This window comes from Phalacrocorax aristotelis, chromosome 16, assembly GCF_949628215.1.
Source record: "Phalacrocorax aristotelis chromosome 16, bGulAri2.1, whole genome shotgun sequence".
Classification (NCBI taxonomy): Eukaryota; Metazoa; Chordata; class Aves; order Suliformes; family Phalacrocoracidae; genus Phalacrocorax; species Phalacrocorax aristotelis.
The window spans coordinates 6455111-6472153 of record NC_134291.1 but is presented as its reverse complement, the minus strand read 5'-3'; the positions used below and the strand labels follow the sequence as shown (position 1 = coordinate 6472153).

Below are 17043 nucleotides of genomic sequence, written 5' to 3'. Positions count from 1 at the left end.
GCAAGAATTTTTAAGTGGCTCCCTAGAAACCTTTCTAGGCTGTAAACAGGTCAGGTACCTCTGTTCTCAGCCAGACCTGATTTCATGATGTTCTAATGTAGCTACTGGAAATACCAGGGAATGAGTCTTTGCAGCTGGACTTGTGTCTGCCACATGCATTTTTCTATCCTTACATCCTGTCCACTTTCTTTTGAGCCATTCTGATACAGGAGTTGCCTTTTCAACAGCTTCTAGCATCTGAAACCCTTGTTCATATGTCTCTACATCCAAATACAAACCTCAGCCAAAAGCTACTGGGTTTTTTTTTCTTTTTTGCCTCTTAAATTTCTCCCCTCTCTCTCCTATTGACATGTGTAATTGCACTGAGCTTTGAATTGTTTGGAGACACTGTTTGCATGAAGAATGCTGTACATAGCAGTCCCATTTGTTTTGCTGTGCTAACTGAAACTCTGGCACATTGTGCAGATTATACTGTGGATTGGCCTGGGCATACTGGTGATTAGTACATATACCACCTTGTCGGTGACGGAGGACGCCCCTGTGAAGACAGAAGTGGTGGGTTTGGAGCACCTGGACAGAGAGGAAAACAGAATGGACCGGGATTCGGTCAAAATCCCAGGTATGTTTCTGCTTGGGTTGTGCTTCCCAGCACGGCTCCCGGCTCCACCTCTTAAAAAGAAAAAAAAAATATTTTTTTTTAAAGTGTGGTGGAAGCAGGGGTCATTTCCAGGCAGCTCTGTGCCTCTTCAAAGCATCCTGGGGACTTTTCCCAAGAAAGGCTGCAGTTTTGCCTTCTGGAGAAGCCTGGTGTGAGCTCCAGTGGTACCCTGGGGGAGTTGTTCTTCTGGAACGGGAAAGGAAAGGTAGGGTGCAGGGGCTGGGGTCCCCTGTAAGGACAGAGCATGGGTGTCCCCATTTGGGGTGATAAATGCAGCTCTGTGAGCAAAGCCCAGCGCTGGCTCCGCGCTGGCCACCTGTACGAGGGGTGCGAGTGGCCAAACAGGGCTGCTTTCACCATTTCTGCCAGTGCATTGTCCGCGGTTCCAATAACAAGCCATTCATTGCGCTCAAAGGTATGTAAATTTATGGGCACTGACTTTTTTTAGTTGTGAGGATATAAATTTGGATTTGGTTTTAGCTCTGACAAAGCCTGTGATTATGCCTCAGCTTTGTTTACTGGTTCACGTTATTTATTATTTGTTTACTGTGGCCGTTGATAGAATTACAGCCAATCCCTCCCTTCCCCAGCTGCAGGCTTGCCTTGCAAGGCCATCGCTAGCAGGTGTCGCGTGACCCTGCGCTGCCCCTCATCTGTGGCTGTGTCCTGTTTCTTTATTTTATTTTTGTTTGGTTCTCCTCGTGCTTTTTTTTTGTTCTTTGGGGGGCCTTGAAATATCCTCCCAGAGATTGAGAACGGAAGTGAGAAAGGGGCTGTCTCTTCTGGAGATTATCCTCCCTCCTGGTTGTTGGCTGTGCTCCTGCTGAGCAGCTTTGAGTGTCACCGAGACACCGGTGCTGCCGCCGATAACATTCACTCCTGGGTTGCTCCATCCCTGGCAGCAGTGGGGTTTTATGCGTTTGTGCTCACGGTTCACCTGAGGCGTGCGTGCCTTCTCAGGCACTAGGATGCCCGTGAACTCCAAGCAAAGGATGCTCTCAATCCCTTAATCGTGCACACTCAGCAGGGCTGGGAGGAGGGATGCAATTGAATTCTTCCGTCTTGGTTCATTTTGGAGCAGTAATGGCCAAAGAACAGCTGCTCGTTTCAGGAGGAGTCGCTAATGACACGTGTTCTTGTGACTGGGAAAATAAAAAAAGTCCCATAAAAGATGGTGTCCGCTGGAGTTTGCTAAATCTCTTTTCCACTTCTTCTCTGCATGAGCCGAGGCGGCAGAGCAGGATGCCTGCGTCTAATCATTGTGGGGCACAGCGACTCATCGGTCGCCCAGCCGTACCCACCGCATGTGCCCGGAGCTCGTCGGCATTAGCCCGTATTGCGTGGTACTTGCTGCTGGATTAAATAATCCTACCTGGGAGGAAGGCGGTTTTAGTATTTTTGGTTCATAAACTTCCCAGGGAGGAGCTGTGCAGCTCCTAATGCGCTGATGAGCGTCTGCCCGGGGAAAGCTCAGCTGCCCTCGGAGTCCAACGTGGTCCTTTTCATGGCAGGGGATGCTGGCTCTGCCCTGGGGAGTGGAGCCAGGCCTGGGTGCTCCATCCCATGGGAGGAGGAAGCAGGCCAGGGCTGGGGGAGATGGAGCTGGGCAGAGCAAGGGGGACAAGGACCTCACAGGGCAAACAGTGCTGGGGGAGCTGCGGTGGGTGGATGCAGTCCTGCCCTGGGAGAGCCACGGTCCTGCCCTGGGAGAGCCACGGTCCTCCTGTGCCACTGCAAACCACCCCATGCCTTGGATCTGTGCCTCCCTGTGCCTCTGCAGGATGTCGGCTTGACTAGCAATGAGAAGCGTTAAATGGTGCCCTTCTTCCCCCGCCACGGCTCCCCCCTCGTCCTCGCCTGGCTTGTTTTGCAGAGGCAGGAGCCTGGAAAACACTGCAGCAGCTGCATCCTGTCATTCAAGGGGCGTGCAGGATGCAGGCTGCCCTGCATCACCTGGGTGTCCTCGTCAGTGCACATCTGGTTCGTATTCCTCGTGGGGGCTTTAGCAGAAACACACGGCTTTTCCCCAGGCACCAGCGGCGGTGGGTGCTTGGCCCAGTCCCCAGGTGGAGGGTGCCTCGGTGCCCCCTCCCTGCGCCCCCCTGCCTGGGAGCTGCCTGGCCGAGGCAAACCTGGGGGCTGCGCAGGGCCTTTTCCCAGTCCTGCCTTCATCGTCTGACTTTTGCCTGTCAGCATGTGAGAGGAGTTTTATTGGCCTCTTTGATGTTGTGGAGACCAGAACTGTACAGACTTTCATTAAAACCCTGCCCTGTGGGCCCTGGGATTATGAATATTAGAACATTGCCCTTTTATGTGAACACGTATTGACCAGCGAACTCTGAATAGTGTTTTTACTAACGACACCCAAGTGCCCATTACAGCCCCTGCCTGTATTGCTTGAGGTTTACTGTCAGCAGCTCTTCGGGAAAGGTATAAAACCCCTTTCAGAAACGTTCTGCTGCTCCATGCAGCGTGTGCGCGTATGTTAAAAGGTTGCTAAGCTGCCTGTGAAAGCTCATGAAGGCAATTATCCATTTAAAAAAAAAAAAGCTAATTAGGCAATTTCTCTCTGTATTTGAAAGCACCCTAGAGGGTCTCATGGGGTGGATTAAGATTTTGTAATATTTTTCAGCTCCTTATTTGATCATTGCTGCTTCGCTTTCTTTCTCTGGCGTTGTGCAATATCGGGTAACAAAGACCTGATTCACTCTCCTTATGCAAGAGCGCCCTTTCCCCGACGCTCTGGGGAGCCGGTGTGCTGGGGACCTTTCTCCATCCATCCCACGTGTCCTCCGTGACGTGGTGGTCTGTGTTATGTGGACTCGGGCAAAACTTGGGTCTGCGTTTGGCTTCTCCACTGGCTGCCGGTGTGCAGCAGGGCATGATGCCAAGGGCTTCTCTGTCCCTGCGCTGCATCTGCGCGTTTGTCCCCGAAGAAGAGACCTGCCTGGCCGCAGGCTGCGTCCCTGCCGGCGTTATTAGCCAGAGCAGCCCTGAACATGTGTGAAACGTGGATTATGCACAGCTCCTAATAGCTGCAGGAACAGCTTGACTCTGCTGCAGCTCTCCCTGGTGCTTTGTGCGAGCGAGCTTTTAATAGTGCCTGTGACACAGAAAAGGAACTATCAGCCTCTTGTAATTTGGGTTCGTTTTTACTGCTGGTGCGTCAGGAGACAACTGTGAACTAATTTCAGTGATGCCATTCGATAACCTTGTGAAATCTGTAACCGTTTCAGGGGGAGGGGGGCTCCTGGAGGCGCCGCTGAAGCGGGGGGGGCTGCGTGGGGCTCCCCAGGCGGGGCTCGTCCCTGCCCTGCGTGGGGGCGCAGGGCTGCTCAGCACAACGGAGGGCAGCAGCTTGCCCCGATCCCTCTGCCCGGCTTGCTCTTCGTTTTCCCTAGCATGAGCTTGTGGATCTTGCTCTGTTTCGGTGCGCTGAGGCGATTTTAGCGAGCCTGGCGCTGGACTGGCAGGAGCAGATCCTGAACCCTGTGTCCCTCGTCAGCCCTCAGCTGGTGCTCTGAGCATCACTCAGCTGTGTGGGGAGGGTGGTGTCTCCTTGAACTCCCTGTGCTGTCCCTGTGCTCTCCTGGTCCTTTTGCCAGGTCCCCCTCGGCTCAGGGGGGCACATCAAGGCCTGTCTTGCTGCTTCTGCTGAGAGCAGGGCGTGTGGACACAGCTTTTGGCTACGGTCATTGCTGCGGTGGACGAGAGCAATAGGAAAACCATGTGAGGAGGGATTTAATGCCTTTCTGGGACTATTGCTACTATCCGAACCAGGAGCGGGGGGGAAGGGAAGCTTTTAGGTTGCTAATCATGACATTTTATTGCAGCCTAGAGAGGCTGTTGGCAAACCACAACACATACGCGCGCACACGCACACACACAAATCAGTTGCAGAAAGCCCTGGTTTCCCTTCGCCGCCCCGTAAATGTGAGTGGAGCTGCTGAAGAGCATCGTGAGCTGGGGCAGCTCGGCAGGACCCGCCGGCAGCAGGGGCTGCGCCAAGGCAAAGCAAACCCTCCTGGTGCTGCCTAACGCCCAGGTCCTGTTGTTGTAAGCCAAAAAGCTTTTACAGCCTCTCAGCCCTTGCCTGTAAAGTCCAATGCCACTCATAAAACATTAAGAGGCGCAGCATTACTGTAACGCTCTCCAAAGGGACCTGGAGGGCGACTAGACAGTCAGAGCGATTATTACACATCCTGAGCAAAATTGTTCTCTGCAAACCACATATAGCCCCTTATAGATTTCCATGCAGTGTGAGAGGTCGTTAATTCACGCCCTGATGATGAACTTAATTTTGTTTCCTGCTGAGCAAACGACGGCTTAGAGGCAACTTTGTCTTATTATGGTGTGGAGACTTTTATTTTTGTTTGTGTTTTGGTCTTTTCTTGCATTGTTTGCAGAATGCGGAACATGCGGCCGCCTCTTGATTTATGATTGATGCTTCTCTGAGCAGTGGGGCCTCCTCCAGCCCCTCGTTCGTGTCCTTGACCCGTGGGGTTTCACCTGCTCACTCCAGGGTCCTCTGGCCAAACCCTGCCACGCACACAGGGGTAGTTCTGGTTTTAACTCCTCCATTTCCCACTTGTATGGAAAACTTCCCCCACCCACCCCCCTGCTTCCTTTCTGTTTCCCTTCTTGAACATCATCGTGCTGCACGGCTGCCTCGGGTCGTCATTCCCTTCTGCCGTGGGAACGGCTCTGCCTGCGCTGCGGTTCTCTGGATCCTCTGATTTCAGATGCGCCGCAGTCTTCTCCAAATGCAGCCATCTCCCGGCTTCATGAACCAATTAACGAAAAACTTTCCTCCAATAGAGTAAATAATTTTTTGCTGTGAGGCCAGAATTTAGCTGGGAACATCCGCAGCCGTGCCGAGCGTTCCCTTCCCCGGCCTCAGCCTCCTGCTTCCCAGGGCCCCCATCCAGGGCTGGGCACTGGTTCCTGCAGTCCGTTTTTTTCCTGAAAGGAGGAGTGTCCTGCCGTGACTTGCTGAACCCTGGGAAGTCCCTCAATGGAGAGAGGGACCCTTGGGTACCAGACTCGAATTTCTCAGAAAATCCAAGCCCTCCCCTCCCACCGTCATTCCCAAACCAAAGCAACTTTGAAAGCTGGCCAGCCCTGGCGCACGTCCCTTCAACTGGGTGCGGAGCTCTGGGCCAGAGAGTCCAGGTTTCTGGAGAGGCGCTGGGTCCTTCTGGCACGGATCCCTCTGGGCCAGGATTTTGTACTTATTTTGTTCCCCACCCCCCCACCCCCAACTCGGGTAAGGCCCACGCAGCTGAAGTTGTGGCAATCTCCTCTTTCCCATGAGTTCATCTTGTAATAAATCGCACCAGCCCTGCGGAGGGGGAGGAGAAAATTGAAAAATGTTTATAGAATTAATTCCCCAAAGGAAATCGCATGGGGGAGGGCAAATGGGGGGAAGAGTTGGGAATTTTTTTTTTTTGTTACAGAAGATAGATTTTTTTTTTTTTTTAAGAGTTTGTTGGATGGAAAAAAATCTGCAGAACAACTTCAGTGCTGGGAAACAATTAGATTTCCTCCTCTACTGCTCTTCTAAGGAAAAGTTCACTCCCTGTTCGTGCTGTGTGGGTTGTTTTCTGCCACCCTGGGCTCGGAAGGGACCGTTCCTATCCCGTGGGTTGTGCTGTGAATTCCACATAGTTACTCCAGCGCTGAACCCTGTAACTTGTTTGACCGTGGTGCGTCTTCCAGAAACATCCCATTTCTTCGAGGAAGGGATGAAGAGAGTCCCCCATCTCCCTCGGGACTTTCCCAGTGCCTGTTTAATCGCGCTCCTCAAAACTTTGTGCCTTCCGCGGGGTCGCGCAGCTCTCCTCCCGCCTGCCCGCCCGTCCTCCTTGCGGTGTTTGAAGGGCTGGGGAAACGCTCGTGTGCGAAAAGGAGGAAAAAATAAAAATAGCAGAGGGTTTCAGCTACTTTGCGGTGTGCGGCCAGCGCAGGTGGGAGCAGGAGGGTGATGGGGGGGCTGCAGCCGGACCCCTCCTCGGTTTCTCCCGGCGCTCGGGGGTCCGGCGCGGGGGAGCCGGGAGGATGCTACCATCTGGCGGCATGGGCTCGCAGCAGCAGCCGGCTCTGCCTGGCCTGGGCTGCCCTGCTGGCAGCTCTGTAAAAAGCCACTGTGGGGAAAACAAACAGGTGACCCCAGAACAAAAGCCCCAACCCCTCTGTACCGATGCTGGAGGGAAATTAGCTGCTCGGCTTGTGTTGGTAAAGGGGGTTGCAGCAGACAAAGTGATTGCCTTGATCCTGCTGGTGCGCTGACAGTGCAGCCATGCGTAACCTCGTGCAATTAGCTGTCCTGCATTTGCAGACCAGAACCCAGCAGTAGAGGAGGCAGAGGATGACCGCGATAAACCGAAGCTGATAGATGAGAAGGAGGAGATGGAGCAGCCACAAATCAAGGTGCCCATGGAGGTGCCCAAGAGAGAGGAGGAGAGAGGAAAGCTGGAGGAGAAAGTGCAACTTGATCGTCCCGATCAAGGTAATGAGGAACCCGGGGAAAGGGTGCCAGCTTTGGGACTTGGAGGTGTACATTGCAGGGCTATTTCAGATAAAGAGCCTGATCTCTGCTCATTACCTTGTGGACTGAAGGTGATTTAGCATTTGATGCTCTTGAGGCTCATTAGGAATGCAGCCTCCTGATGAGAAAGCAAAGGCAGGGCTGAAAAAGGGCAGCAGGTAGCTGGGTGTGCTGTGAACCTGCTGCCTGTTCCTTTCTCGAGGTAGGTTCTCAAGGTCCTGAGCCCCCTAACCCTGCCTGTTGTCTGCCCTAGGGATTGCCCTGCCCGTTGGGGAAGCGCATCGGCATGAGCCACCCGTCCCACATGACGAAGTGGTCGTGGACATGGGACGGGAGCGGGAGGAATCTGATGAGAACAAGCTTGCACCTGGAGGAGCCGACGATCGTCTGCTCAAGCCAGTGCTGGAGCAGCAAGCAGCGCTGAATCCTCAGAAAGAGGTACTTGGCCAGAAACAAGAGAAGGAAGCGATCGCTGAGAACCAACTGCGGGGAGGGACTGACGAGCCCGTTAAGAATCTGAAGAACGTCCTGGAGGTGATCGTGCAGCAGGATGGCAGGCTGCCATACAAAGAGCTGGAGCCAGACAAACAAGTGCTGGAAGCCAAGGCGCAAGCTGCCGTGCCGGACGGTGAGAAGAAAGCTGAGGTTGCAGGTGAAAGGGAGAAATCAAAGCTCCAGCTCCCCAGGAAAGCAGAGGAGGCTGCGAAGTCCATGGAGAAGGAAGGTGACCCTGGTAAGTTCCATCCATGGTGGCTCATCTGAACAAACTCTTCTCTTGGCCTGTAATCTGCTCCATAATCCGCCCCGGCGCCTGGGCAATTTGGTTATTCCCACTTACATCCCAGTGTGTTTCCTTTTAATTTCCCGAGATTAGCATGTGAGCATGCACAGCCCCTTCAGCAGCTGTTGAGGAAAAGGAAGAATCTGGTGGCTTTGACAGCTACTATAATATCTGTCAAACAGTTGTTTGCTAGCCTACTAAATGTCAGGTGCCACGCTGTTCCTGTGCGTCTCTGAACTCACTGGGGACAGGGAGCCGGGAGATCTTGACAGGTAACACATTGCTAAGTGCCCGTCTAAAAGCTAGTTAGAACCATTCTTGCATTTTAATTGGCTGAGGTAGTTAGCGCTGGCTCGCTGCCACGAGTCTATAAGATTGTTAAATATTTTTTTTTTATTACTTCCCTTGTAGCCATCAGGTTGAATATAAACTGTGCCGGCTTAGGCAGGGAGGGACAACATGATGTGGAGTCATTTTGGAGAACATCTGCTGCTGGAGTGTCCTTATTGGTTGCAAAGGTCTGTCCATTTGTTCATCCACAGGTGAAAAGCAGGAGCTGCCCCTCCCGGACAGAGCAGATCAGCTGGAGCCGAGGGAGACCCGAAACACGGAGGAGAAGCAAGAAGAGAATGCGGAGAGCAAGCTGGGGGGTGAGCATGTGTCCCTGGGGTGTGTGGGGAGGGGAAGGTGCTGAGCTTCCCCTGGGAGCTGGGGCTGAGAGCGCAGGATTTCTCTCTGCAGGAGGATGGTGCCAGCCAACGCTGTTCTTGGCTCTTGCCAGCGCATAGCTTTAGGCCATAGTCACCTCCGCAACGGCAGCAATTAGTGCCTGTCTCCAGTGGGCTCACGCCTGCGGTGCAGGCTGGCCGTTTCACAGCACAGCCCCTGGCAGGGCCGCTCAAGGACGTGAGTCATGCTGGCACCCGGGCTCGGCTGCTCCCCAGCTTTGGCTGCTCGAGCGCAGGCGGCGCTGCCCCGACAAGAGCACGACTGGAGTGAAACCGTTTGTTTTGGGCAAAACCAGGGAACCCGGCAGCAGGGTGGGGAGGTGGGTGGGCATCGCCCTACAGCCTCACGGCTTGGGGCAGATGCAGGCTTTAGTGCTTGGGGAGACCTGGGCATGTGGCCGTGCCGGGGAGCAGTGGCAAAGCTCCGTCTGCTCCTTCTATGGAGCCTCAGTGCTGGTACTGTGCAGTGACCCCTTCCTCAGGCTGAGCTTGCTGCCTTTGACCTCTGCCATGCGAGAGCCTGAGCCTGGACTCGCAGCCTGTGTGTCCTGTGGTCCTGTGGCTCTTTGCCTTCGTGCCACCCCTTGGTGCTCTGGTCTGAGGTGGTGGGCATTTGGTCCGCTGAGCAATGGCAGTGGGCAGGCTCTGCTCCTGAGGAGCGTGTGTATGGCCCTCCTCTTTGCTTGGTGGTTACATCTTGGTTTTCTAATTATTTTCTTTCTGTTCTGCGCTGCAATGGGACTTTAAAAACTGAGCATAAAAAGCTAGTGGCAGATATGGACTGTAAGGCCTCTTTGCATTTCAAGGGGGCTGAAAGGCTGTGAGTTTCTGTGGGGTTTTCCATCTCAGATTGTGCGGGACTTGCTGGGGACACTCTCCCATGAGCATGTCACCAAAAGGTGCTCTGGGCTTGTTCTGCTCCACTGCCCAGAGCTGAACTTCATACCTGGAGGCTGGGAGAGGGTGGAAAGGCATCGCAGGAGCGTGGCGGTGTGCACAAACCTCTGTGGATGCTCTCTGCAAACAGCTGCCTCACTGGGACTGTTGTTGAATGCTCCAGTTGTAGCTGCCCCGGGCCCTGTGAACTCAAGTACTTTCATTTTATAATTAAGATGGTTTTTTTGAAGAGTGCCTGTTAAAGTCCAACCAAAGCGCTGGCTGAGGCCTGCTTTCCCCATGATCAAAGGAGGAGCCGGGAGATAGTGTCGCCTTTTGTTTGTGTGGAAGAGGTATGCTGCACAAATACAGGAGTTAACACGTGTTTGCAGAGCTCTCAGTGAGAAATGCTTTGATTTGGCATTAAACCTTTGCCTGCTGTGTGTTCAACCCAAACATTCCCATGCTGAGCTGGGCCTGGTAGGCTCGGAGAGTGAGATAGTAGAAATGACTTCTGTTTTCATTGTTTATTCTGAGCAAAGTGTGAAAAATAAATAGATCTCAAGAAGTCAATTGCTCTCTTGAAACAACCAAATTCCCCCTCACAGCCCAGCTTTCTGTAAATTGAGTGGAAGGGTTGTTCCAGGGGCCCTTGGCTAATAGTGCCATAATGTGAACTGGAAATATTTCTCTGTAATCACCTTGTGGGTGATTAGCGGGACAGGGGGAGGCAGTGCGTGCTGGAGAAGGATTAACCTGGACAGCATCCCTTTTTAATTTGAATGGCATTTTACAGGCTATTAATTTTGACATTATTTCCTGTAGGGCATAATAGTCTAGAAACACCTTGAGTTTCGGAAGAAAGCTGCTTGTTGGTGTGGGAGGCAGGTGACACAGTTTCATACCCTCCAGATACGATACAATATGTCTGAGTGTCTGTCCAGGCGGAGAAAAGGCAGCAACGTTTCAGTGCAGACCTGGGACTCATAGTTTGTGCATGAGGTGTCCCTTGCAGCAAGTGAATCAACGTGAGTCACTTCTGCTTGGCCCGAAATGCTTTGTGTGACTTTGCGGCTGTGAAGGGCCGTTGGGCAGGGATTTCCTCCTCTTAACGTGGTACAGGGAGCTCAGCTTTATGGCGGTGGCATCTCGGCTCGGCAGGAGGTGGGGCTGACTTTCTGTGCCACTGTGGTTTCAACCTGCCTGACCACCTGCACTGCTGCATGCAAGAGTACTCGGCTGTTAAACCTTTGATTGCTGCTTGGGATCCCAGCCCTTTCACCGTCCTCAAAGCCAAAATCTTCGGCAGGATTGTTCAGTGGGTGTTTTCCTGCTGTGGGCCAGGCTGGACCTTCACTTGGCTAAGCCAGGAGAAGAGACAACAGTAGCCTCTCATCACTCTGGCTGTAACCCAGGATTTGCCTCCTGAAAAGACCCAGCTCAATGACTGTACCTCAAGTGCTGGGTTGATGTTTCCATGTCAGTTTATCCCACCATGCAGGTAGTTTCCCTCTGAGGGCAGCTCCTGGTGCTGTGCCTTAGCTGACTTCTTCTAGTTCCTCCTAAGATTGCACGTTTGCTGTTTGTGGCCTTTCCAGGCTTGGTTTAGCTGGGTTGAAGTCTTTGCAGTGCGTTCAGAGAGATGATCTAGAGAGCCACGCTGCAGCAGTGCTGGGGCTTCCCAAAGCACCACAGGCAGCTTTAAAAGCACCTTGTCTTGCTTTGGCAGCCGAGCACCTCACTCTCGATCAACTTCTGCCAGTCCTGTCCTCTTCCAGCTCCTGTGCCAAGCAGCCACCTCGCCCTTCCCTGTGCTGGGAGCCCGGCAGACCTGCTCCCCTGTACCTCTTTGCAGCTCTTCTCCCCAAGCAGTTAATGACAAGAGCTTGGTTTTGATCCCTCCACCGAAATCTTCTTGGGAGGCCAGTGTCCTGCCTTAGCATGTGTGCTAGTGAGCAGCCAGTCTGGGCTTTTGGCTGCTGTCCTCAGTGGAGGTATGCCGGAGCGGTGCCGCCGTGATTGCCGTCAGCGCCAGCAGCAGAGCTGTGCCACATCCTTCCCTCCCTCCTGGTGAACGGGCAGTGTCTGCAGAGTAGGGCCTTCCTGCCGAGGAAAGCCCCTGCAGCCCCTCCAACGCTGAGAGATGATTAGTGAAGGGTTTGGGTCATGGATTTTTTTTTCCTTTCTTTTTTCTTTCCCTTTTCTAGAAGCGGGGCAGGCGAAGCTGCTTGATCATGCTGTGCTGCTGCAGGTGATCAAAGAACAGCAGGTACAGCAGAAGCAGCTACTTGACCAGCAGGCAAAACTACTGGCTGTAATTGAAGAGCAGCACAAGGAGATCCACCAGCAAAGGCAGGAGGAGGGAGGAGAGGAGAAGCCAAAGCAAGGTAAGAACATCGCCAAAGAGTGTGACCCCTCCATGGGCTGATAGCTGCTCAAAGCAGCTTTAAAATCAGGCTAGGAGAGATCCGAGTCCCTTTGGCACACAGCAGAGTCCCCTCAGCAATAGCCATTTCTGTGTCTGAGCCTGAACTCTGAGGTGGGGATCCCCAGCCCCTGGTCACAAGGATATGCTCTCCCCCACGGCTGTCCTTGTTTTCCTGTGTGGCCATTGATGGTGTGATCTCTTCTCCTGTCCCCTGTTGGGCAGAACAGGGTGGCAGGAGAAGGGAATATCTCACTGTAAGAAAAAGCTTTTACATGTTGGTTTTTGTTCTGCAGCGGAAATGCAGCAGGAGCCCGCTGTGCCTTTCTCCAAGAGCAAGGAGGACGAGGGCCTCGGAGCTAAGCAAGAAGCTGCTCCAAAGGGGCTCAGCAAAGAGCTGTTGGAGCACCCTGCACAGGGCCTGGGCCGGCAGCCTGCTGACTCTGCGGAGCAGCGCAGGGGGACGGCAGGGAAGCTGGAAGAGGCTGGGCACAGGCGTGAGTTTCCTGGGGTTTCCCCAAAGGAGCGGAAGGTGCCGCCACAGGAGAATGATAGAGCTGTTAAAAATCCCGCGGAGGACTGGGATCCCCTTCACGGGGATGCCCAACACATTGCAGCAGCCAGAAACCACCTAGAAAAGCGGCCCTTGGCGGAGGATTTAGGAGATCGTGAAGCCAGAGCTGGAAGAGACGTCCACGAGAAGAAAAATTCCCTGAAAGCTGTGGAAGTAGCTACAGCTCCCATCCAAAGAGAACAGCTGGGGGCTGCCAAAGTTCAGGGAGTAGCAGGAAGGAGTCTGGAAAGAGACTCAGGAATAGACCTTAAAGCCAAAGCAGTGAGTCAGGTGGAGCCCAAAGACCTGGCAGTTGCACTGGACTCCTCCAGTAAAAGGAATGTGGCAGAGAGCGAGCAGCGCCTACGGGAGCATCAGAGAGGTGCAGGCACCGAGGGAGGCGAGGGTGCTGGCAGGCGGCAGCCGGCCATGCAGAGGGACCTGGCTGGCAAAGGGGAGGTAAAGGAAGAAGCTCCTCGGGAGAACGTGGTGGACGTGGCCCAGGACCCACAGGGAGGTTTCCGGAGCAAGCAGAGGCTTGGGGAAGGGGATCTCTCAAACAACGTTGAGAAGAAACCAGGCCTTGAGAATGTTCCTGCCCAAAAGCCCGACAGAGGAGCAGCTGCCCAGGGGGACCAGAAGCCAGACCATGATGTCAAACCGAACCGGGACCTGAAACTGCAGGCAGACCTGGACCTCCGCCGGAGGAGACGGGACCTGCTGCCTCCTGAGGAGGAGGAGGAGGCGGCTGCACAGGGAGCAGGGGTCTTCATTGGCCTGAACCCCCTTCCAGATGTGAAAGTAAATGACCTCCGGAGCGCTCTAGAGACACGATTAAACCAAGTTGCGGAGAGGGCTCAGCAGGTGGTCCGCAGCCGGCAGATCAAGCAGATGACGCAGGCGGACGGGAGCGTGTGAGCAGGGTGGTCGTGCTCAGTGGGTGGCTGCGGGTGTTGGCCACAGGCACAAGGCCGAGGAGCTCTGTAGGGAAGGTTCAAGTTAACCAGCTGTTTTTTTGGCCACTGTTTCTCAGGCAGTGCTTGGTCTAAGCCAGCAGCACTTTGCTGGATGCAGTGCTTGGACCCACGGGATCTCCTTGGACCTGTGAGCACTGTCCAGGGATCTGTGGGCTTCTCGAGTCTCTGCAACGGTAGCACCTCCTTGCCTGTGCTCACAGGTGGCTGAGGAGATGGCAACCGTGAAAGAAAAGCTCCTGCTGTCCTCTGGCTTTCAGAGGTTGCCATCTACCTCGATTCCCTGCCAGCCCAGATTTCAAGGACCTTTTCAACATCTTGTTCATATCGAATTGCCTTCTCCATCCAGCTCTCGACTCCCCTTTCAGAACGAAGGTGGCCATCTGTGAGGTTCCCCTGCCTGCTTGGAAAGGCTTCTCTGGCACCTGCCTCGGGTTCTTTTGCCCAGGCTGTGTGGGGCTTCGGGGCAGAGGTCTGGGGCTGCGGGAGGAGGGGAGCCAGGGATCGAACGTCTCGGGAAAGGCTTTATTCTGGAGAAGTGTCAAGTCCTGAGTTAGGAACCAGCTTAGCCAATTGCTTTGGTGTTTCTCTTGAAATGGGAGCTGTTAGTCTTGCATGTTTAGGAGATAGTTGTGGTTTAGGAACCTAGTTTAGTAGAAATGCTGCCTTAAACGGGCACAACTGCCGCTGTTGTGCTGCCTCTATTCCCAGGGATTTAATTGGTTGGCCAGACACTAGCAATAACACGGAGCTTTGCTCTTGCCACCCTCCCCGGATGCTCAACTCTCATCTGTGCTTTCCAGCTTGACTTCAACTGTCCAAAGTGCATTACGAAGCTCAACCCCGGGGGGCTGCAGACCACCCCCTCCCCAAACCAGCTTCATTTTTTTCTGCAAGAGGTGACTAATTTGGTACCAGAAGACGTGGCTTAAAAGGGCAGACACAGGGCCTTGGCTCAAGCATACCTACCTCTTCTCTCTGTGATGTGGTGGAGCATGTGTGTTTTGTGTGCTCTTCCCAGCCCCCCTCTGCGCTGCGTTTTACATCCATAGATGTCAGTACTCCGCCCCTGGAAATGTATTTTATGAGCGAGAAAGGGAAGAGCTTCTGTGAGAGCCCTGGTTCATTTCAGGCTCCCAGACAGTGATTCATCACTTCTTTTTTTTTTGTTTTGTTTTGTTTTTACATCCTGACTTGCGAATGTAAGAAATCAAATCCCAAAGCTCTCACTAGAATGGCTGAAATTTCCCAGCCTGGAGTCTACAGACCTCATCACTGTGGTGGTTTTTATAACTGTATCTCAAAGTGTCTTTGGTAAACTAGCCTCATCGAGTTTGTGTCCGACGGGACCTTGGAGAGCCAGGTTGTTATCGGACATGTGGGGCTGTCATACCGGTTCTGGTCACTCAAGAACTCTGCTGCCGCCTGCCTGGGACGTGTGCCTGTTGCTCGAAGGATGTCATCTTCTCATTAAAATGACACAGAGCCACAGGGCAACAGCCACGGACTTGGGCGTACTTCTTCAGGAGGACCACCTGCGCTACTTCCCTGTGACTGCCATGGCCTTAACCCTCAGGACTCCCCCCATAGTACCAGTGAGCTTCTCCATTACGCTGTCTTAAAGCACAAGCACCGCAGCTGTCCTCTGTAGGTGTCTGTCAGGGCAGGGACGGCAGTGGGCTCCAGAGCACGTCTCTAAATCTGCAGCAGAGTGACAGGTCCAGGCTTTGCCCCTCCACAGCCTCCAACCAGCCTTTCTAACGAGAGAGGCAGCTGGAGCAGGAGCTGGATCTGCCCTTTGTTGTGCTTTGCTGCCTGCCAGGGTCTGTCCTGGGCTGTCACGGGGAGCGAGGGCAGGTTCCTGCCCCATGGGATCAGACCTGCCTGGAGCCCTAATGCGTGTTTGTTGGCATTGAGCTGCCTGCCTGAACGCAAAGGACCAAAGATGCTACTGACATTCCTCAGCAGCTGGGAACGGTGTGGCCTGTGGGTACCCCCAGGCCAGGCTGGAAGCCAGCAGGAGCTGCATCGCCTCTGCCTGCCAGGGACTGCTCGTGCTGGCGTGTGGAGCGCTTGGTGGGAGAGACAGGAGGGGAGGCTGAGCCGATCAATAAAATAAGCTGAAGCATTTTGATCTGCATTGTCTTTTTTTTTTTCCCATCAATAAGCCTTACCCAGCCAGTGGGCTGTGGCTCCCCAGGGGGGGCAGTGGCATCCACCTCGCTCCATACCCACGGGCAGTTATGCTTTGCCAAAGGAAAAGAAGCTTTTTGTGTTTTCTTGGCCAAAGGAAAATAAGCTATTTTGCTTTCTTTGAGATTTGCTTGTGCCTGCTGCTGGGGAAGAGGAGGGGAGGCTGCCACCCTCACACATGGGGCCTGGAAAATGAGGAAAATGGCTCATTTGACATTCAGGGGATTGAGCAGCTGCAGCAGAGCTGCTGCCGCAGCAGGAGCGTTCCAAAGCTGGCGCCAGGGATGCGGGGTGGCCTCCCCGAAGCGTCCGTCTCGCCTCGAGCTGCGGTTCCTCCTGCTTTGCAGGAAGTTTTGCTGTTGAGCGAAGCTGGAGCTTGCACGGGGCAGGGAAACGGGTCCGAATGCGGGACCGAGGTCAGAAGGAGGAGGAAGGGGCTCCGTGAGGCACCAAGTGCGGCGGCTGCAAGCGGCTGGGGGAGCCGGGGGGCATTGCGGTCTCCGCTCTGCCTCTCCAGGTGCCGCGGCCTGGCCGTGCCCACGGGCCCGGGGTGCCGCGGCGAGGGCCGGGCAGCGGCCGCTGGTCCCGCCTCGCTCTTTATTCAGTAATTTAAGGACAAACCGGGTCTGGTTGGAGAGTTTTTATTTTCTCGAAGCGTCTCCAGGCCGGTGCGCGGGGGGTCGCGGTCACCTCGGCGTCGCCTTCGCCTGTAAAGAGCCGCGGGTGAGGCCGGGCGAGGCCACGGGGCCTCCCGCAGCCGTGCCCAGGGCCGCCCCTCCCGCCGGTACCGGCACCAGGACCTACCGCCCGGGCGAAGCACTCCTGCAGCGCCCGGAACTCCTCCAAGCAGGCGTCCCGCCGCAACTCCGCCGTCCCGGCCGCAGCCGCGGCCACGCACCGGCCGTAGGCAGCCGCCTGCGGGGAACGACATGGAGCGGCAGTGGGGCGCCGGCCTCGCCGGGCACCCCCTCACCCCTCGGCCGGTCTGCCGCTCCCCCCGGCCCCACCTGCTCCCCGCAGCCCGCCAGCAAGGCCGGGAAGCGCCGCAGCCGCGCCCGCACCCGCAGCCAGACGCCCCGGCCCGACATCGCCGCCGCCACCGCCTCACCACCGCCTGGGCGCCGCCATAGTGGGGTAACGGCGATTGGCCGCTCGCTCCGCTCATCAAAGCGTTGCGCTCTCGCATTGGCAGTCGGCGAATACCCACACCCTCCAGCGCGGCGATAGGAGAAACGGCGTGCCTATCAAAACTGTCTGGCTCTCTGATTCGGTGATATTGGAAGGTCGTCCCCTCACCCTTCTCGGATC

The 17043-nt window shown here is 54.8% G+C and overlaps 2 protein-coding genes across 2 annotated transcripts in view; one reads left to right on the top strand and one right to left on the bottom strand.

Moving 5' to 3' along the window:
* Positions 1-15670, top strand: part of SLC38A10 (solute carrier family 38 member 10) — a 38608-nt gene extending 22938 nt beyond the window's left edge. Inside the window, 6 exon segments of the mRNA XM_075111535.1 lie at positions 466-619; positions 6996-7166; positions 7459-7938; positions 8529-8636; positions 11798-11977; positions 12312-15670. Coding sequence (XP_074967636.1) covers positions 466-619; positions 6996-7166; positions 7459-7938; positions 8529-8636; positions 11798-11977; positions 12312-13486 — 2268 coding nt within the window. The 3' untranslated portion in view covers positions 13487-15670.
* Positions 15671-16360: 690 nt separating this feature from the next.
* On the bottom strand, positions 16361-16897 carry NDUFAF8 (NADH:ubiquinone oxidoreductase complex assembly factor 8). The gene is made up of 3 exons (XM_075111537.1): positions 16743-16897; positions 16540-16650; positions 16361-16442 (listed from the first exon to the last, which is right to left on the bottom strand). Exons 1-3 carry the CDS (start codon positions 16821-16823, stop codon positions 16422-16424), a joined length of 213 nt encoding a protein of 70 aa, XP_074967638.1. The 5' UTR covers positions 16824-16897; the 3' UTR covers positions 16361-16421.
* Between the last annotated feature and the right edge of the window lie 146 nt (positions 16898-17043).

What these genes read in the sequence shown, in the direction of transcription:
- NDUFAF8 (XM_075111537.1), bottom strand. Translation starts at nt 16,823, where the DNA reads ATGTCGGGCCGGGGCGTCTGGCTGCGGGTGCGGGCGCGGCTGCGGCGC. An exon ending in TGGCGGGCTGCGGGGAGCAG is followed by an intron (nt 16,651 to 16,742) that starts GTGGGGCCGGGG and finishes CGTTCCCCGCAG; the next exon opens with GCGGCTGCCTACGGCCGGTG. An exon ending in AGGAGTGCTTCGCCCGGGCG is followed by an intron (nt 16,443 to 16,539) that starts GTAGGTCCTGGT and finishes GGCTCTTTACAG; the next exon opens with GCGAAGGCGACGCCGAGGTG.